Source organism: Cotesia glomerata, linkage group LG4 (genome assembly GCF_020080835.1).
Source record: "Cotesia glomerata isolate CgM1 linkage group LG4, MPM_Cglom_v2.3, whole genome shotgun sequence".
NCBI classification, from domain to species: domain Eukaryota; kingdom Metazoa; phylum Arthropoda; class Insecta; order Hymenoptera; family Braconidae; genus Cotesia; species Cotesia glomerata.
Genome location: NC_058161.1, coordinates 12,292,806 through 12,312,931, shown reverse-complemented (window position 1 = coordinate 12,312,931; position 20,126 = coordinate 12,292,806). Strand labels below are relative to the sequence as shown.

The 20,126-nt window shown below is 27.2% G+C and overlaps 3 protein-coding genes across 4 annotated transcripts; 2 read left to right on the top strand and 1 right to left on the bottom strand.

Moving 5' to 3' along the window:
- The first annotated feature begins 568 nt into the window (after window positions 1-568).
- LOC123263548 (nuclear pore complex protein NUP98A-like) lies at window positions 569-3,649 on the top strand. Of its 2 annotated transcripts, XM_044726410.1 has the most exons (3): window positions 569-586; window positions 672-808; window positions 2,321-3,649. In XM_044726410.1, exons 2-3 carry the CDS (start codon window positions 687-689, stop codon window positions 3,561-3,563), a joined length of 1,365 nt encoding a protein of 454 aa, XP_044582345.1. In that variant the 5' UTR covers window positions 569-586; window positions 672-686; the 3' UTR covers window positions 3,564-3,649. The 2 variants fall into 2 exon arrangements, with proteins under 2 accessions (XP_044582345.1, XP_044582343.1); XM_044726408.1 differs by lacking the exon at window positions 569-586 and having other exon boundaries at window positions 655-808.
- Window positions 3,650-3,759: 110 nt separating this feature from the next.
- On the top strand, window positions 3,760-5,029 carry LOC123263596 (stabilizer of axonemal microtubules 1-like). Its single transcript, XM_044726493.1, has 2 exons — window positions 3,760-4,048; window positions 4,564-5,029. The coding sequence occupies exons 1-2, from the start codon at window positions 3,762-3,764 to the stop codon at window positions 5,012-5,014; spliced, it is 738 nt and encodes a 245-aa protein (XP_044582428.1). The 5' UTR covers window positions 3,760-3,761; the 3' UTR covers window positions 5,015-5,029.
- A 2,488-nt stretch (window positions 5,030-7,517) lies between these two features.
- LOC123263507 (signal transducer and activator of transcription 5B) lies at window positions 7,518-19,113 on the bottom strand. The gene is made up of 6 exons (XM_044726342.1): window positions 18,807-19,113; window positions 13,902-15,059; window positions 10,841-11,636; window positions 10,094-10,249; window positions 8,969-9,191; window positions 7,518-7,707 (listed from the first exon to the last, which is right to left on the bottom strand). The coding sequence occupies exons 2-6, from the start codon at window positions 15,024-15,026 to the stop codon at window positions 7,536-7,538; spliced, it is 2,472 nt and encodes an 823-aa protein (XP_044582277.1). The 5' UTR covers window positions 15,027-15,059; window positions 18,807-19,113; the 3' UTR covers window positions 7,518-7,535.
- Window positions 19,114-20,126: the final 1,013 nt, after the last annotated feature.

Here is a 20,126-nt window from a genome sequence, read left to right as displayed (position 1 = left end):
AAATTTTTTTTTAATTTTGACAAAAAAATTTTTTTTTTATTTTATCAAAAATTTTTTTTTTAATTTTATCAAAAATTTTTTAAAATTTTCAAAAGAAAATTTTTTTTTACGAAAAAATAATTTTTTAACATTAAAAAAAAAAATTAATTTTATAATTTTACATCATCAAAACTTTTAGATTTATTTAGAATTATTTATAAAATAATTGTATAAAAGCCATGTTTTAAATATTATTGCCAATTAATATATAAGTATTGTATTAATATTATCTATTTTTTATAATGTTGTAATTTTTTACCAATAAATAGGATTATTAATTGTAATTACTTTTTTTTTTTTTTTTTTTTTATTAATATTATTTAATTTTAATTATTTAAACTGTGTACAGACGTGAGCATTAATGCCTGGGTTAAAATGGATGAGAGTGTAAGGCATTTTTAACCCAGGTCTGTATTTATAGTTAGCGCCAAAATACTAAAACTACTTGCAGCGCCTCTAGTGGCGGATTCATTTTTTCATTATTACAAGGTTGCAGTCTCATCTCTCATCTAGTTGTTGGAGGATAATAAACGTGGTAGTAAACGGAGTAAACAGAAACAAACATTACTTGTTATATATAAAAAGGTTATATTTCAAAATATTGTTAAATTAATTAATTTATTTATTTATACGAAAAAAAATTAAGTATGGTAGCTTGTAAGTTTTATCAAGCAGGAAATTGTCGGTATGGACAAAGTTGTCGATTTGATCACATTAATAATTTTGGACGTCAAGGGAATGATAAATATGGAGAAAATAAAAGTATTTCGTAAGTTTTTTACTTTTATTTTATTATAAATTAATTTTAATTTTTGATGATATTTAAAATAATAATAAATTTTTATTTCAATTTTAAAATCAATATTATAAAGAGATTAAGAAAAATTTTGTCGCCAGGATACATAATTAAGAAAGGACCTTGTATCTTGTGAACTATTGACATTTTTAAAGATATAAGCTCATCCTGATGTTATACTTATCGAGACCTTTCATTTGAGTACCCACATCAATTTTTCATATATTTTGTATATCTATATATATTATATATATGTATATATGAAAAATATATCAAAAATGCTTGTGGGTACTCTAATGAAAGCTCTTGATGAGAGTAATGCCAAGATGAGCTTATATCTTTAAAAATGTCAATATTTAAGAAATGATCTTGTATCTTGTGAACTATTGACATTTTTAAAGATATAAGCTCATCCTGATGTTACACTGATCAAAACCTTTCATTTGAGTACCCACATCAATTTTTCATATATTTTGTATATCTATATATATTATATATATGTATATATGAAAAATATATCAAAAATGCTTGTGGATACTCAAATGAAAGCTCTTGATGAGTGTAACATCAATATGAGCTTATATCTTTAAAAATGGCAGTAATTAAGAAATTACCTTGTATCTTCTGAAATATTGACATTTTTAAAGATATAAGCTCATCTTGATATTACACTGATCAAGACCTTTCATTTGAGTACCCACATCAATTTTTCATATATTTTGTATATCTATATACATTATATATATGTATATATGAAAAATATATCAAAAATGCTTGTGGGTACTCAAATGAAAGCTCTTGATGAGAGTAATGTCAAGATGAGCTTATATCTTTAAAAATGGCAGTAATTAAGAAATTACCTTGTATCTTCAGAACCATTGACATTTTTAAAGATATAAGCTCACTCTGACATTACACTCATCAAGACCTTTCATTTGAGTACCCACATCAATTTTTCGTATATTTTGTATATCTATATACATTATATATATGTATATATGAAAAATATATCAAAAATGCTTGTGGGTACTCAAATGAAAGCTCTTGATGAGAGTAATGTCAAGATGAGCTTATATCTTTAAAAATGGCAGTAATTAAGAAATTACCTCGTATCTTCAGAACCATTGACATTTTTATAGATATAAGCTTACTCTGACATTACACTCATCAAGATCTTTCATTTGAGTACCCACATCAATTTTTCATATATTTTATATATTTATATATATTACATATATGTATATATGAAAAATAAATAGAAAATTGATGTTGATACTCAAATGAAAGCTCTTGATGAGTGTAATCTCAAGATGAGCTTATATCTTCAAAAACGTCAATATTTAAGAAAGTACAGTGCAATTTAACCAGAGTCTTTATTTAACAAATCAAAATTTTTGCAATTATACTTCACAAGTCGTGGCCGTCACGAAGTGACTGCCACTTTGCTTTTATTATTGTGATTATAATTAAAAACTAATTTTTTAGGTTAGGAGTAGCTGAAGAAATATTAATAGCAGAACGTGGTAACCAATGGCCACTATCCTGCTTCGGTCCATTCAAAGAACAACCCTGCATCCCGGGTTTCGAAGACATATCTCCTGAAGAAGTCCGCTGGGAGATGTACCAAGCCGAGAAGAACAACTCCGTTGAGCAAGCAAAGCAGCAGTTCCACCAACTGTGCCAAGACGCGATGTCAAAACGGAACGTCCTTAAGAACCCGACCATAGAAACCGCAAAAATGCTCGACAAGATCCACAAGGGCACCAGTGACCCTCAACAACCTTCAAACAACGTCCTGCGCGGAACCTTGTTCCCGTCTTCAGGAATCTTCAGTTCCCAGAACAGTTCCAGTCCGTTCACCACCAGGAACTTCACTCCCACCACTACATCCCTGTTCTCCAGCACAGCGACCTCTACGCCATCTATCTTCGGAACCAGCAACTTCTCAGGAACCCAGAGTGGCAGTTCCATGTTCGGTGGCGCCACCCAGCAGTCATTTTCTCAACCAACCTCAAGTGTGTTCTCAAGTAACAACCCCGGGAGTATTTTTGGTGTTCCTGGAACTGGAACTGCCAATAATTACGGAACAAACACCTTTACTTCAACTACCCCCACAAATTTGTTCACCAGCAGCGCAGCGCCATCTCCGGGGATTTTTACAACTACTCTAGGCGCCACTAACACTTTAGCAAATCCTTTGTTTGGTCAAAAAAACACTCCTGCGTTTGGTGGCGCTCCAGTCTTTGGAACCGCTTCGAACTTCGGGAACACTGTTGTTCCAGGTCTGTTCAACAAGCCGCAAGCTCCTGTATTTGCTAATAATAATAATAATCCTCCTGGGAACACATATGGAACCGCAGTTCCTACATTTGCACCCAATCCAGGAACAAACTTCGGCAGTAACTTCTTCAGTTCCGCGAACACTGCGCCGTTTAACTCCAGTTCCTCATTTGGAACCGGTTCCAATTCTGGAACATCGACTACTGGTGCTGCCACTGGTACTAAAACGATCCCTAGCAATCCTTTCGCACCATCCGGCCAGCCGTTCGTCAATAATCCCTTTGGAACCGGTTCCGGAACAGTGGCTGTTCCTGGAACCGCCAATATTGATCCTAATTGTTATTCCCCGCCAGAGGCGCTTACGGATGAGGAAAAGAGCTATTTTGCTGCGGATAAATTTATATTAGGAAGAATTCCACTTAAGCCACCTAGTGTTGAAATAAGATAATTAATTTTTTTAATTTAATAAATTAGTTCTTGGAACTGCTGTAATAAATTATGAGATTATAATAAATAAACAATTGCGAACTGTAATTAAAGTTAGGTTGTGACAGCTTTTTTTTATTGAAGTGAATGTAGGAACTTAATAATAATGTCACTGTTTATCTAATGTAATTTGAAGGAACTAAAATAAAAAGATGAAAATATGCAAGTGGAAACTAAAACTTGTTCCCGGTACTTCAAAAGACCGGCTATAGTAATACCTTCGGATAATATTAGACTCTGCAAAAAGCCGCTAGACGGAACCACTACTACTAGTTCCGCGTATGTTTATCATGGAGGTTATGAACCGGTTAGTAGTTTCAAGCCCAAGAGGAAATATGTTCCCAGTGGAACTGAATCTGCTAGTGAGACTACACATAAGTTGAGTTACCAACCTCTGCCGATAGAACAACGGGAACCGTTCCCTTGGGCACAGAAAAAACCTTACAGGTAAGTTTTTGTAATTTAAATAGTTAATTTCCTGGAACCGAAGTTCCTAGAACCAAAGTTCCTAGAATAAAAGTTCTTGGAACAGTACCTAGGATAAAAGTTCTTGGAACAGTTCCTGGAACCAAAATTCGTGGAACAGTTCCTAGAACCAACTTTCTAGAAACATAATTCCTATACTGGTTTCTAGAACTATAGTTCCTGGAACAGTTTCTAGAACCAAGGTTCATAAAACAGATCCTGGAACCAAAATTATTGGTACAGTTCCTGAAACCAAGGTTCTTAGAACAGTTCCTAGAACTAGAGTTTTTGGAACAGTTCCTAGAACCAAATTTCTTGGAACCAAGTTTCATAAAACAGTTCCTGAAACCAAAATTATTGGTACGGTTCCTGGAACCAAGGTTCTTAGAACAGTTCCTAGAACCAAAGTTCTTGAAACTAAGGTTCATAAAACATTTGCTGGAACCAAAATTCTTGGTACAGTTCCTGGAACCTTAAATTTTTATATTCCGTTCCAGACCCCCAAAAGCAGCACTAGACTCGAACACAACCTACTCCGAAAGTTTTCTGCCTGTAGGGAACGCTTCCAGATCTAGACCAATAAAACCTCGACAAAATTCTGAATGGGTTAGAAAAAGTCAGTTCGCTGGCACCAGTTCCTACAGCGAGGCTTTTGTTCCACTCCAGATGGAACCCGTGGTTCCTAAGGTTCCGAGCGGGAACATTGGGTTTTCCAAGGACAAAATGGAGAGTGAGACGACTAATAAGATGTCGTACAGGCACTGGGGACCTCTAGCGAGGGAAAGCTTACCTTGGAAGAAGAAACAGCCGTACCGGCAACCCACTCAGCCCTTAGATGACAACTCCATCTATCGGAGCAGTTATGTGACGCCTGAAGCTTATTGCTATGAAGAATGCGACGGACCTTCTTGCCCTCTAGCAGGAAATTTTGGAATGTGTCTTAATTAAAAATTTTTTTAGGATATTTAAAAAATTATTTAGTATTCTGAAAAATAAAAAATTTATCAATAATTATTCTTAAGCTTTTATTTGCGCTACAAATAAAATATTACATAATAATTTTTTTTTTTTTAATAATTAATATCTAATTATATAATTTATAGTATGGCCGTGGTCAAAATTTAACGTTGATTTATATAAAATATTTATTTTTAATGCGTAGTTTTTAAGAGATCAATAGTTGATATATATTTTAGATATTTTATTAGTATCTATAAATTTTTTTAAACAACGTAACATTGCTAGTAAAATTTTTAACGCCAAAATTTTTAAACTTGCACCTGATTTTTTTTTTGTTCATTTTTTTTCCAGAAAATTAAAATTTCCGGAGCCTAGTGAGTACTACAGATCTATCACAAATTACAATTAATTTAAATTTAAATTTAAATTTATATGAGTTTGTCTAAGGCACATGATTGTCGATAGAATCACTTTTTAAAATTACCGGTACTAAAATATTAATATTAATAATAATAATAATAATAGTTATAGACTATCTACAACTTTGGGACAAAAGTAACATAAAAAATAGCTTCCACGGTTGTTTTTTTTGGAGTAAGTAATGAATTAAAGGCCTCAAAAATTTTATAAAAAAAAATCTATAGTAACATTTATTATTAACATTATCAGGTTCAGTGTTAGAAAAAAATTATTATAAAAAGCACCAGATATTTTTTTTTTAATTCATTACACTCCTTAAGGGGTTTATTTTTTTAATAAAATATTGATTTTTTTACGTTTAAATTGAGGAGCCTCAAAATTTAAATTTAAACATTTTTTTGGAAATTTTTATTATTATTATCCATATTAAAAAAAAAAAAGAAAAATTTTGTATCCAGGATATATAATGAAGAAATGACCTTGTATCTCGTGAACAATTGATATTTTCAAAAATATAAGCTCATCCCAACATTACAATCATTAAGACCTTTCATTTGAGTACCCACATCAATTTTTCATATATTTTATATATTTATATATTTATATATATTATATATATGTACATATGAAAAATATATCAAAAATGCATGTGGGTACTCAAATTAAAGCTCTTGATTAGTTTAATGTCAGAATGAGCTTATATCTTTAAAAAAGTCAGTAATTAAGAAATTACGTTGTATTTTGAGAACTATTAACATTTTTAAAGATATAAACTCATCCTGATAATCCACTCATTGAGACCTTTCATTTAAGTACCCACATCAATTTTTCATATATTTTATATATTTATATATACTATATATATGTATATATGAAAAATATATCAAAAATGCATGTGGGTACTCAAATGAAAGCTCTTGATGAGTGTAACATCAGAATGAGCTTATGTCTTTAAAAAAGTCAATAATTAAGAAATTACGTTGTATTTTGAGAACTATTAACATTTTTAAAGATATAAACTCATCCTGATAATCCACTCATTGAGACCTTTCATTTGAGTACCCACATCAACTTTTCATATATTTTATATATTTATATATACTATATATATGTATATATGAAAAATATATCAAAAATGCATGTGGGTACTCAAATGAAAGCTCTTGATGAGTGTAACATCAGAATGAGTTTATGTCTTTAAAAAAGTCAGTAATTAAGAAATTACGTTGTATCTTGAGAACTATTAACATTTTTAAACTCATCCTGATAATCCACTCATTGAGACCTTTCATTTGAGTACCCACATCAATTTTTCATATATTTTATATATTTATATATACTATATATATGTATATATGAAAAATATATCAAAAATGCATGTGGGTACTCAAATGAAAGCTCTTGATGAGTGTAACATCAGAATGAGCTTATATCTTTAAAAAAGTCAGTAATTAAGAAATTACGTTGTATTTTGAGAACTATTAACATTTTTAAAGATATAAACTCATCCTGATAATCCACTCATTGAGACCTTTCATTTAAGTACCCACATTAATTTTTCATATTTTTTATATATTTATATATATTATATATATGTATATATGAAAAATATATCAAAAATGCATGTGGGTACTCAAATGAAAGCTCTTGATGAGTGTAAGATCATGATGAGCATATATCTTTAAAAACATCAATATTTAACAAAGTACAGTGCAATTTAACAAAAATCATTATTTCAAAAGCAAAATTTAATTTATATATAGTTCACTATGGCAGTCACGAAGTGACTGCCATATTGTTAGTTATCTTAAAAGTTTCAATAATAATAATAATTTCCAAAAAAAACAAAAACTCTTCCCCGTAAAAAGTAACCAACTTATCCAGAGTGTTATCTAAAATACAAAGTAAAAGTAATTATTTTGGTGTGCAAACTGTATATACACTAGCATACGTTTGTTTTATAAATAAAATTAAATCTAAATATAATAATAACAATATTAATATTAATATTAAAAGAGAAAAAAGAAATAGCAATAGTCTAATAGTCTTAATCTTAATTACTAAAAAAAAATAGTTATAATAATAATTATTATTGTGGTTTGTACGATTGCATAAATTCATTGAATCCAAATCCATTGAGTGGGTCGAGGGCGAGATTTTCATCAATTGGCGGCATCTCAGAGTGGACCATAAGGTCCGAGTAGTCCATTTCTCCAGGACGGTCTCCAGGATTTGAAGATTGACCCAGTCCCGGAGCGTAACTGTACCAGAAACACAACCCCAATTAATTATTCTGGCAATCTAAATTTATTTTATTAATTTTTATTTAAAAAAAAATTTTTTTCTAAATTATTTTTTTATTATTATTATTTATTTCAAGCCGGATTAGCCGATACGACCAAAAAAAAACAACCACAAGCGCGGACGGATTTTATTTATTATTAAATAACGATTGCCAGTTTATAAATTGGAGTTGCGTCCTGTTTTTTTTTTTTTTATAAAATTGAAATACTAAAAATATGTGGTTGTACCGGCTAGCTCCAGGCCTTAGTTAATTTATTATTATTATTATTTTTTTTTAATTGATTTTTTTAGATGACCCGAAGCGATTTTATATTGAGGCGATAAATATATTTTTCGGTACAATTTTTTTATTTTTTTAATACTTGTTCAAATTTATCGCTTTTTTTTTTTTTTTTTTTTTTTTATATCTACTTAGTTTAGATAAAATAAATGTGTATAAAAAATTTGTAAATTCAGTATCAAAAATTACTGTTATTAATATCAATGTAATATACAAAAATAGCAGATTTTTTTTTATTATTTGTGCGAATTTTTTATTTTTTTAAATATAATTTTTAACGTTCTGCTTATTTTTGTATTATATAACAGACATTTAAAAAAATTATTTTAGAATTTTTTTTGATAAAAAAAAATTAAGTAGAATTTTTTTTTTTATTTTTTTGATAAAAAAAAATTAATTAAAATTTTTTTGTTAAAAAAAATTAATTAAAATTTTTTTTGTTAAAAAAAAAATTAATTAGAATTTTGAATAAAATTTTTTTAATAAAAAAAAATTAATTGAAATTTTTTTTGTTAAAAAAAAAATTAATTAGAATTTTTAATAAAATTAAAAAAAAAAAAAAATTAATTAAAATTTTTTTTGTTAAAAAAAAAATTAATTAGAATTTTGAATAAAATTTTTTTAACAAAAAAAAATTGATAGGAATTTTTTAATAAATTTTTTTTTTCAAAAAAAAAATATTTAAAATTGTTAAAAAAGATTTTTTTTTTTAATAAAAAAAAAAAAAATTAAATGTCTGTTAAAAATACTTTTTCCTAAAAATACTTCTTATATTAAAAATACTCGGAAAAATAAAACAAAATAAAAAAATAAAAATAATTATAAAAAAATTCCGAGTATTTTTAAAATAAAAATTAAGCATAATGTAAATAATTAATTGAATTAATTTATTAAATCAGAGAAATACGAATCGATTTAGCTACATCCAAGGAACTGACCTGGATGCAACAGACGGAGTATCACGAACAGAAGTGTCGGGGCTGTGCGCTTGGAACATATTCGAGGGCGTCGCGGGGTAACTACCGTGACCTTGGTTGCTTCCCACGCCGATTACTGATGAGTGGGAGGGTGTCGAGCCGCCACCTCCCGGGCCACCCCATCCTGGCACGTGGGTCACTAAAAGGGGCTTTACGTAGCCGTTGTTTGACGTCGGTTGACTCTCTGGAAAATTAATTATCAAAAATTTTTTATTAGAAATAATAATAATAATTTCAATGATAAAAAACAATAATAATCTATATTATTAAGAGAATAAGAAAAATTTTGTCTCCAGGATACATAATTAAGAAATGACCTTGTATCTCGTGAACTATTGACATTTTCAAAGATATAAGCTCATCCCGATGTTACACTCATCGAGACCTTTAATTTGAGTACCCACATCAATTTTTCATATATTTTATATATCTATATATATTATATATATGTATATATGAAAAATATATCAAAAGTGCATGTATGTACTCAAATGAAAGGTCTTGATGAATGTAATGTCAAGATGAGCTTATATCTTTAAAAATGTCAGTAATTAAGAAATGACCTTGTATCTAGTTAACTATTGACATTTTTAAAGATATAAGCTCATCCTGACCTTACACTCATCGAGACCTTTCATTTGAGTACCCACATCAATTTTTCATATATTTCATATATTTATATATATCACATATATGTATATATGAAAAATATATCAAAAAGCCATGTGGGTACTCAAATGAAAGCTCTTGATGAGTGTAACATCATGATGAGTTTATATCTTAAAAAATATCATAAGTTGACAAAATACAATATAATTTCCAAATTACTTACATTTTTAAAGATATAAGCTCATCCTGACATTACACTCATCGAGACCTTTCATTTGAGTACCCACATCAAATTTTCATATATTTCATATATTTATATATATCACATATATGTATATATGAAAAATATATCAAAAAATCATGTGGGTACTCAAATGAAAGCTCTTGATGAATGTCGAGATTTTTTCAATTTACTATCAATAATTGCACTGTTTTAATAATAAAGAAATCTTAAAAATATTAATTATAAAATTTTACCCGTAAATGGCGTGTAGTATCGCGCAAACGCTTGATCCTTAGAAATATCAGGATATAAATAAAGTAAATGTTGCAAATCAGAAACTCGATCAGCGAGCGAACGAATAGCAAAGTCCTTGCTGGTAAATGGCTGTAGCATAAACACTCCAGTTTGATCTAAAAAAAAAATCATTAAAAAATTAATTACTTAAATCAATTAAATAAATTAATTATTTAAAAGCACTTAAATTAATTTAATCAATTATTTAAAATCACTCAAATTAATTAATTATCTAAAAGCACTTAAATTAATTTAATTACTTAATTAGAAGCAATTTAATTAATTATTTAAAAGCACTAAAATTAATTTAATTAATTATTTAAAAGCACTTAAATTAATTGATTTAATTATTTAAAATTACTTTATTTAATTATTTAAAAGCACTTAAATTAATTAAATCAATTATTTAAAGCACTTAAATTAATTTAATTAATTATTTAATTAAAAGCACTTAAATTAATTCAATTAATTATTTAAAAGCACTTAAATTAATTTAATTAATTGATTAAATTAATTATTTTAAAGCACTTAAATTAATTTAATTGAAGCACTTAAATTAATTTTATTAATTGATTAAATTAATTATTTTAAAGCACTTAAATTAATTTAATTAATTAATTAATTAATTAAAAGCACTTACTAACAAACTATCTAAAAAGAAACTAATAAAATAAATGAATTTTTTATCTAAAAATAAAAAAACTGACCTCCAACCCAGGCAATAGTGACCCCTCCAAGCTCAGAATCAGAGAACCTCATCAAGAAAGTGCCACTGGGACAGCTGGCGAGCATCTCTTCAGCTTGTTTCTTCCTAACGAAGCCCAATATGAATCCTTCAGTCCAAGGACCACGTAGGTGTTCTCTAGTAAGCTTCATCACGGCGTAGAACCACTCCCAGAAGGTGAAGTTCCTCTCAGGCAGAGGTTCCTTGCAGAACTGAGCCCAGCTTAGCATCAAGTTGGAGTAATCTTGGTCGCCAGGGTACCCGCCTCTGAAGGCCTTCTCCGCGAGGAACCTCAAGTTGTCCTCCATGAGGTGTCTCCCGGTCGCGGACTTGAATTTGACATTGAGCGCCTCGGCGACTTGCGCCCAGGGAACTTTGTCGGGAACTGCGAAAGGAACGCGGCCCGGTTCCGCGAACGCGTTGTCCCAGGTGACGGTCGCCCACGCGTGCGGCTCCTGGTTCCCGTGGACGATCACCACCACTGGGAGGCTCAGCGTCCAGACTTGGAAGACCAGCTCCCCTCCTCCGACGCTGAACTGCGACTGGAACAGCAGCGAGAACTTCTCGTCCATCACCGACTCGGTTCCTTTTTTCTCAGCTCGCTTTATTTTCTTCAGCTGCATGTTACGGAAACTCACGCTCAGCTGGCGCGTCGCTTGGTGGTACTCCATTGTTCCGGTGTTGTTTAGAATTTCCCCGCTAGCTTCTCCGCTTTTTGCCATCTTGTCGCTTTTTAGTAAGCTGTTTGCTTGCGCTTCACTTATTATGCTTACTTTTACCTAAAAATATTAATTTTTAATTACAATTTTTTATATTTTTACTTTATTTGTTAATTATTGATCATTTTTACTGTCTAAAAAAATTATTTAGAATTTTTAAGTAATTTTAGATGACTTTTTTTGTCTAAAAAAATTATTTAGAATTTTTTAAAATTTTTTTGACCCAAAAAAAAAATAACTAAAAATTTTTAAGTAATTTTTTTTGCATAAAAAATAATTTAGAATTTTTTTTAATTTTTTGGACTGAAAAAATAATTATTTAATATTTTTGAAAAATTCTTTCTTAAAAAAAAATTATTTGTATAAAAAAAAAAATTTTTATGAATTAATTTAGTAAAAAAAAAGCATTTTCTGCGCTTCGTGTTTTAAAATACACTCTTTGCTCGTTTACTAACCACTTACAGCGTCATATACCCCCTCCATAATTTTATAGTTAAATATATTATCAACAGATGGCGTTGTAAGCCCTTTAAAAGTTTCTTTTTTATGTTTGTTTAAATAATAAAAAAAAAAAAAATACAAGTTTTTAATAAATAACAAATTAGTTACTTCATTTTTTGATCAAACTTTTTAATTTTGATAAAATAAATACTACTTTTTTTATTAAAATTTAATATTTTCGCTGTATTAGTTAATTTTTCATCGTAATCATTGATTAATTTAGTGGATAAAGCAATTTCTACGCTTCGTATTTTAGAACACACTCTTTGCTCGTTGCGCCAAACTCTACAACTTAAAAAAATCCCCTCAAAATTTGAATAATTAAGTATATTGTCAATAAATGGCGTAGCATGCTTTTGAAAAATTTATTTTTGTAATATTTTTAAAAAATTCAAAAATTAATTATTTCATTTTTTAATTAAATTTTTATAAAAAAAATTAATGTTACATTTTTTTCTACCATCTTTTAGATAAAAATATAACCATAATGTTTTTTCCTACCTTTAATTATTTTCAATAATTAATAAAAATTTTTAATCAATAGTAAGAATAACTAGGAATTTAAATTGCGCGCTTCGCGCAATTTAATTTTTCAACCATTAAGGAATCGAGGACCATATTTTTGCGATAATTTTATACTTAGTTACCTTCACACTTATTTTTATTCCATCTATTTTAATTTAAATTAAAAATCAATAATAATAATAATAATATTGAATTTAAAAAAATCTTGATATTATTTCTTCATTAATAAAAACTTAAAATTTTTTCATTGATAATAATAATCATAACAATAACAATAATAATAATAGTAATAATAATAATAATAATAATAGTAAAATATTAAAAAATCTTATTTTTTTAATGAAAATTTATTTTTTTTTATTTTTGAAATTATGAAATTTTTTATTAATAATAATAATGAATTTTTAAAAAATCTTGATATTATTATCATTATTTCTTTAATAATAAAAATTTGAAATTTTTTCATTAATAATAATAGTTAAATCTTAAAAAATCTTATTTTTTTAATGAAAATTTATTATTGTTGTTTTTTGTCATTGAAATTATAGAATTTTTTTATTAATAATAATAATAATAATAATAATAATAATAATAAATTTTCAAAAAATCTTGATATTATTATTTTATTTCTTCAATAATAAAAATTTGAAATTTTTCCATTAATAATAATAGTAAAATATTAAAAAATCTTATTTTTTAATGAAAATTTATTATTGTTGTTTTTTATCATTGAAATTATGGAATTTTTTTATTAATAATAATAATTTAATAATAATAATAAATTTTCAAAAAATCTTGATATTATTATTTCTTCAATAATAAAAATTTGAAATTTTTCCATTAATAATAATAGTAAAATATTAAAAAATCTTATTTTTTTAATGAAAATTTATTTTTTTTTATTGTTAAAATTATGAAATTTTTTATTAATAATAATAATAATGAATTTTCAAAAAATCTTGATATTATTATTATTTCTTCAATAATAAAAATTTGAAATTTTTTCATTAATAATAATGATAGTAAAATATTAAAAAATCTTATTTTTTTAATGAAAATTTATTTTTTTTTATTGTTGAAGTTATGAAATTTTTTATTAATAATAATAATAAATTTTCAAAAAATCTTGATATTATTATTTCTTCAATAATAAAAATTTGAAATTTTTCCATTAATAATAATAGTAAAATCTAAAAAAATCTTATTTTTTAAATGAAAATTTATTATTGTTGTTTTTTATTATTGAAATTATGGAATTTTTTATTAATAATAATAAAAATAAAAATAAAAATAACTAACCTGTGGAGGCGTCATATGAACATTAAGCTTCCCACCAACAAGAAGCCTAACAGTGCTGGTAAACCTGGTATTAGTCTTCATAACCTGCGGCGGTTGTTTCTCAATAATAAAAGTGCTAGTAACCAACGAACTAAGAAGCTGAGTAATGGACGAGTTCAACTGCGGCAAAATATCCTGAACCCCTGGCGGATCCAGCGCCAACTTAAGTTTCAACCTTTCAGCTTCTTTGATCTGCTGTCTGTTGAGCCAAATAAGTTCGGCGAGACTCTCGCACCACTCTTGAATAGAATCTAAAGTGGAATTAAAAGGCGCACCATTTCCCGCAAGCTGCTGGTCTCTTTTCCAACGAATAAGCTCATCATCAAGAACTTTAGACTGCAAGCTGTTCAACTTGGTGATGGTGTCCTTGAGTTTGTCCGCTAGAGTGAGCCTGAGTTGCATTAGATTAGCCACCTTGTGGTTCAGCAATTGTTCCTGCTGCTCTTTTTGCCTTCGGATCTTCTTCTCGGCGTCAATGCTCTGCTGATTTTGCGGATGAGTCGCCAATTGCTGCAAGTGAGCGTTTAATTTCGTGCACTCGTGGTAAGAAATCGCAAAAGCTTCCTGCTCTTGCTCCATCTTCCTCAAATCTTCTCCAGTCTCTTGAGTTCTTCTGCGCAGAGCCTCCACTTGCTGGGCAATTTCAGTAACAGAGTCTCCAACCATCATTCCGACTCTTCCGTGAGCCATGCTCATCAATGCACCGCCTAAATTCTCAACTTGAGCCACTAACTTCATCTCCGTTCCAAGACAGTGTCTGATTATCCGGAATAATGTCGTAGGGTTCGTGTTGTAACGCTGCCGGAACATCTTAGCCGCCTCCATAAGCTTCAACTTTGTCAGGAATAAATCCTCAGTTTGCAAAGAAGCGGCTTTTGACTCCAGTTCCTGGATCAAGGAACCGATTAGGCCGGATATGTAAGGCTCGTGCTGAGGATTGTCTGGCTCTATGTCCGCCCACATTTTTTCCTCGATCCATGCCGCTAGGAAGTGACGCACCTCGATTGGAAAATGCTCACCGTAAACTGATCTTATCTGCTGCAACGCTTCTTGAGGGAGTTGTTGCGCTTTTGCCCACAACGCCATTTTTTTTTAGATTTTTTTAGCGAGTTATTGATACTGGAAAAAATCCTTTTCGATTAGATAATTTCAAACTTTAATTTATAATATAATAATAATAATAATAATAATATATCGACGGTCTAATTAGCAATTTGTCGAACTTCTTATTTTTTAGAGGGTGATTTTTAACTTTTTGAGGTAGCAATCATCCAATTATAAATTATTTCAATGATTCAAACTTAAATATTATATCTCTATTAGATATTAATGATATTAAATGGTTTTTTCTAGTAATAATAAATTTTCAACTAATTGTTTTTTTTTTACAAATAGAAAATTCTCAAAATGGAGTTAGACAATTTGCTAATTAGAACGTCGACATTTATTTATTCATAATTAGCAATTTGCTATTTTGTTTTTACAACTTTACTTTCATTAACATAACATCATCTCTTGTTACAATTTTATTTCATATGGATGCATTCTTACATACGTGCCCTTTTAAATTTTTCTTAAATATATGAATTCTTTTTTCATTTTTAATACTTTTCAGCAAACTATTTTAAATAAAAATTTATTATATTTTTTTTTTATTATTAAAATTATTCAATTTTTTTTATTAATAATGCCAATAATAATAATAATAATAATAATAATAATAATAAAATTTTGAAAAATCTTATTTTTAAATGAAAGTTTACTATTATTGTTTTTTATTATTGACATTATGAATTTTTTTAAATAATAATAATAATTTACTATTTTTTCCAAAGATCGGTGTTTTTACTAATCAAAGCCATTATCCCCGATCCAAATTGATGTTAGACTAATTTTTTAATTTTTCATTAAATTTTTATTTACTAAATTTATTTTCACCACTTTTATTGTTGGTATGAACACTCAATACCATCTTCGGGTGAATATATCTAATAATAAAAATTTTTTGCACGCCTCATAGCGCGAAGCGCGTGAGGTTGTGCTTTATACTCGACTCGTCAAGATCAAGCAATTTTGTGATCTTTAAATGCCTCTATCACAACCATATTACACTAATTCAATAATATAAGTCGATGTACACCGAAAAACACTTAAATTAAACCATGTTTTACTTTCTAAAATCATTTCATGTTGCTATTTTGAAAAAAAAAAACGTTTTGAAAAAAATTTTACGTGGACGTCCGGATGTCACCCCATTTTGGATGTACCAACGATTACTCCCGAACAAATTGATATTTCAAGACCGGACCTTTTTTATTAGTTTAAGAATTCGATAAACTGGGTCCGTATTTCATATCAGTGGCCTAGCTTATGTATTTTTTTTTAAATTGAATTTTTATTAAAATTCACGGATACAACCGTACAAAGCCAAACGAACTTTTCTTATTTGTCACGTGAAAACTATGGCGCCACTTGATCAAGCTAGATTTTTTTTTTAGACTGCGTGCGCATATGACAAGAAAAAAGGGCGCCGATATTTAAAAAAAAATAAAAAATACTCTGTAAGAAATTACTTAATTATAATTTTTTTTTTTTAATCAATTACACAATTAATTTTTTTCTTAAAAAAAGATTGAGCGTTATGAGGCGTGCACTTTTGGATTTTCCAAACTTTTTTATTTTTTAATTAAGATTAAGCAAAGAAGTTAATTTTTTACTCTGTGAAACTTTTTTCGGTCATCGAAAAAATAACTCGGAAAAATGCTCAGACCAGGAATCGAACCTTGGATCTTTTGATGTCGCGCCAACTGCTCTACCCTTAAGCTATCCGAGACACTGCCCGTAACTATCATTCAGTTACTTATTAAGACCCACTGAGTAATTCTTGTATATTGACAATTTTTAATGATGTATTTTAGATGTTTTTAAATACGTAGACTCTAATCTCCTACTTGATTGTATGAAGATTACACCAAAAGATTCAGGTTCGATTCCTGGTCTGAGCATTTTTCCGAGTTATTTTTTCGATGACCGAAAAAAGTTTCACAGAGTAAAAAATTAACTTCTTTGCTTAATCTTAATTAAAAAATAAAAAAATTTTTAATTATTAGATATATTCACCCGAAGATGGTATTGAGTGCTCATACCAACAATAGAGGTGGTGAAAATAAATTTAATGTAAAATTTAAAATTAGTCTAACATCAATTTGGATCGGGGATAATGGCTTTGAAATATAGAACTCTTTAATTAATAATAATGATAAAATTATGAAAAATTTTATTTATTAATGAAAATTATTGATTAATAATAATAATAATAAAATATTAAAAAATCTTATTTTTCAATAAAAATTTATTATTAATATTATAAAATTTTTTAATAATAATAATTTAATTTTTTAAAAAGGTAAAAAAAATGTATTAAATTATAATTTTCCAAATTTGAATATCCAAACAAAATAAAAAAATATTTTATCAATGCTCATGACATTCTAATCAGCTAAGTAAGTATATATTTATATTTTTTTTTTTTAATCAATTCTTGGTACACACTAGGTAAATTGTTTACTTTTTTTCCAGTGATTTTTTATCGAGTTCCAGGGATTAATATTATAAAAATTATATACTGTAAATTTATTAATAAAATTTTATCTATTTAAATATTCTATCTCTAAAAAATAACTTTTACAATTTTTTTTTAAATTTATTTATTAAAAAAATTAATAAAAATTAAAAAAAATTGACAGTTGTCTAACTTAAGTATCACAAAATTTAAAACTCCCCAAAAATAATTTCAGCACTTTCTTTTCTTGACTTAAGTATTTAAATAAGTACCTAAGTATTTAAAATCCACAGAGGAACTTTAAAATAAAAATTCATCCGAATTGTTATCTACCACCTCCAGGACCTACGACAAAACCCATACCAGGTAGAAAGTCTACACTATATACTACCATAAGCCAGACTGAGTACAAATAAATAAAAGTACCAGAACGAGACCTTCATGCGGCCTTGAATCTTACTTACTAGTAAATTAAATCATACATACTCAATATTTAAACTCAACCTAGAAAAATAATTTTATTTTTTTATTAAAAAATTTATTTAATAATCTTTTGAGAAATAAATTATGTCAAAAAAATTTATTATTTTAAATAATTATCAAGAAACTTAAAAAAATTATTATTAAAAATTTATTTAATAATTTTATAACAAATAAAAAAATTACTCATTTTAATAAAATTTTTTTCACTGAATTTATTTTCAATAAAATAAATAATTATTAAGAAACTTTAAATAATAATAATAATAATAGTTTTTATTATTATTATTTAATAAAAATTTATTAAATAATTTTATAACAAATAAAAAAATTACTAATTTTAATAAAATTTTTTTCACTGAATTTATTTTAAATAAAATAAATAATTATTAAGAAACTTTAAAAAAAAAAAATAATTATTATTATTATTTAATAAAAATTTATTTTATAATTTTATAACAAATTAAAAACTCGCCTGCTAAATTTTAATTAAATTTATTTTGAATAAAATAAATAATTATTAAGAAACTTTAAATAATAATAATAATAAAATAAAAATAAAAAAAAAAACTGCAAAGTGAACAGTGACGGGTGACGACGAATGACGTCTTTCAAATAATGTACGCGATAACTAAAATATAGATAAGATATTAATTTTCGCCACTTTGTATCTATATATATATTTATATATTATTATTATTATTTTTTTAAATTTATTATTGCACGTCACTTAGCACCAACTAAATAAATAAATAAATAAAAAAAAAATAAAATAAAGATTAGAATTTGAAAAAAAATAACCTTCATTTTATTTTTCAGCTTACCTCTGATGGGAGTCACATTAAACTGGCGGGATTCTTTTTTTTTTGCACGACTATAATATATATTTATGTATATTAATAATGGACACTGGACACTCACTTGATGATTAAAAAAAAAAAATACTTTTTTTAATTGTTTTATATTTTATTTTATGGATGATTGTTGATTGTTGGATTGTTACACAGTGGAGGATTTAGTTGAGATTAAGAGGGACAGAATAAGAATGAGAATGAGAGCTAAGAAAGGTTGTCGGTTTTTTTAGTGCGTCGCCTAACCCGTTGATTCTCGGGCGAGCTAGCGCGGCGAAGTGCAAGGCGTAAGCCGATTCTTGGAATTTCGTACCGTAAGTATCCGTGTCGGAAGAATTATGGGGGAAGTCACGTGGTGTTCTTTACCGGGAATTGTTGCGCATGCGCAGAGATAAGAGGAAAAAGGAATGTTGTGATAGAAGCGGGAAAATTTAAATTTCTAAGTTATTTATAATAATAATAATAATAATAACAATAATAATAATAATAATAATAATAATAATAATAATAATAATAATAATAATTATTATTATTATTATTATTATTATTATTATTATTATTATTATTATTATTGTTATTATTATTATTATAATTTCTTAATGAAAATTTACTATTATTGAAATTATAAATTTTTTTTATTAATAATAACTAGGAACCTGGCAGTCACTACGTGACTGCCGTAGTGAATTATTGATAAATAAAATTTTGCTTTATTAAATAATGACTCTGGTTAAATTGCACTGTACTTTCTTAACTATTAATGTTTTTAAAGATATAAGCTCATCCTAATGTTACACTCATCAAGAGCTTTCATTTGAGTACCCACTTGCATTTTTTATATATTTTTCATATATACATATATATAAATATATAATATATATAAATATGTGAAATATATGAAAAATTGATGTGGGTACTTAAATAAAAGGTCATGATGAGTGTAACATCAGGATGAGCTTATATCTTTAAAAATGTCAATAGTTCACAAGATACAAGATCATTTCCTAATTATATAATATATATTTCAAAGATATAAGCTCATCATTATGTTACACTCATCAAGAGCTTTCGTTTAAGTACCCACATCAATTTTTCATTTATTTTATATATTTATATATATTATATATATGTAAATATATGAAAAATTGATATGGGTATTCAAATGAAAGGTCTTGATAAGTGTAATGTTAGGATGAGCTTATATCTTTAAAAATGTCAATATTTCACAAGATACAAGGTATTTTCTTAATTACTGACATTTTTAAAGATATAAGCTCATCCCGATGTTACATT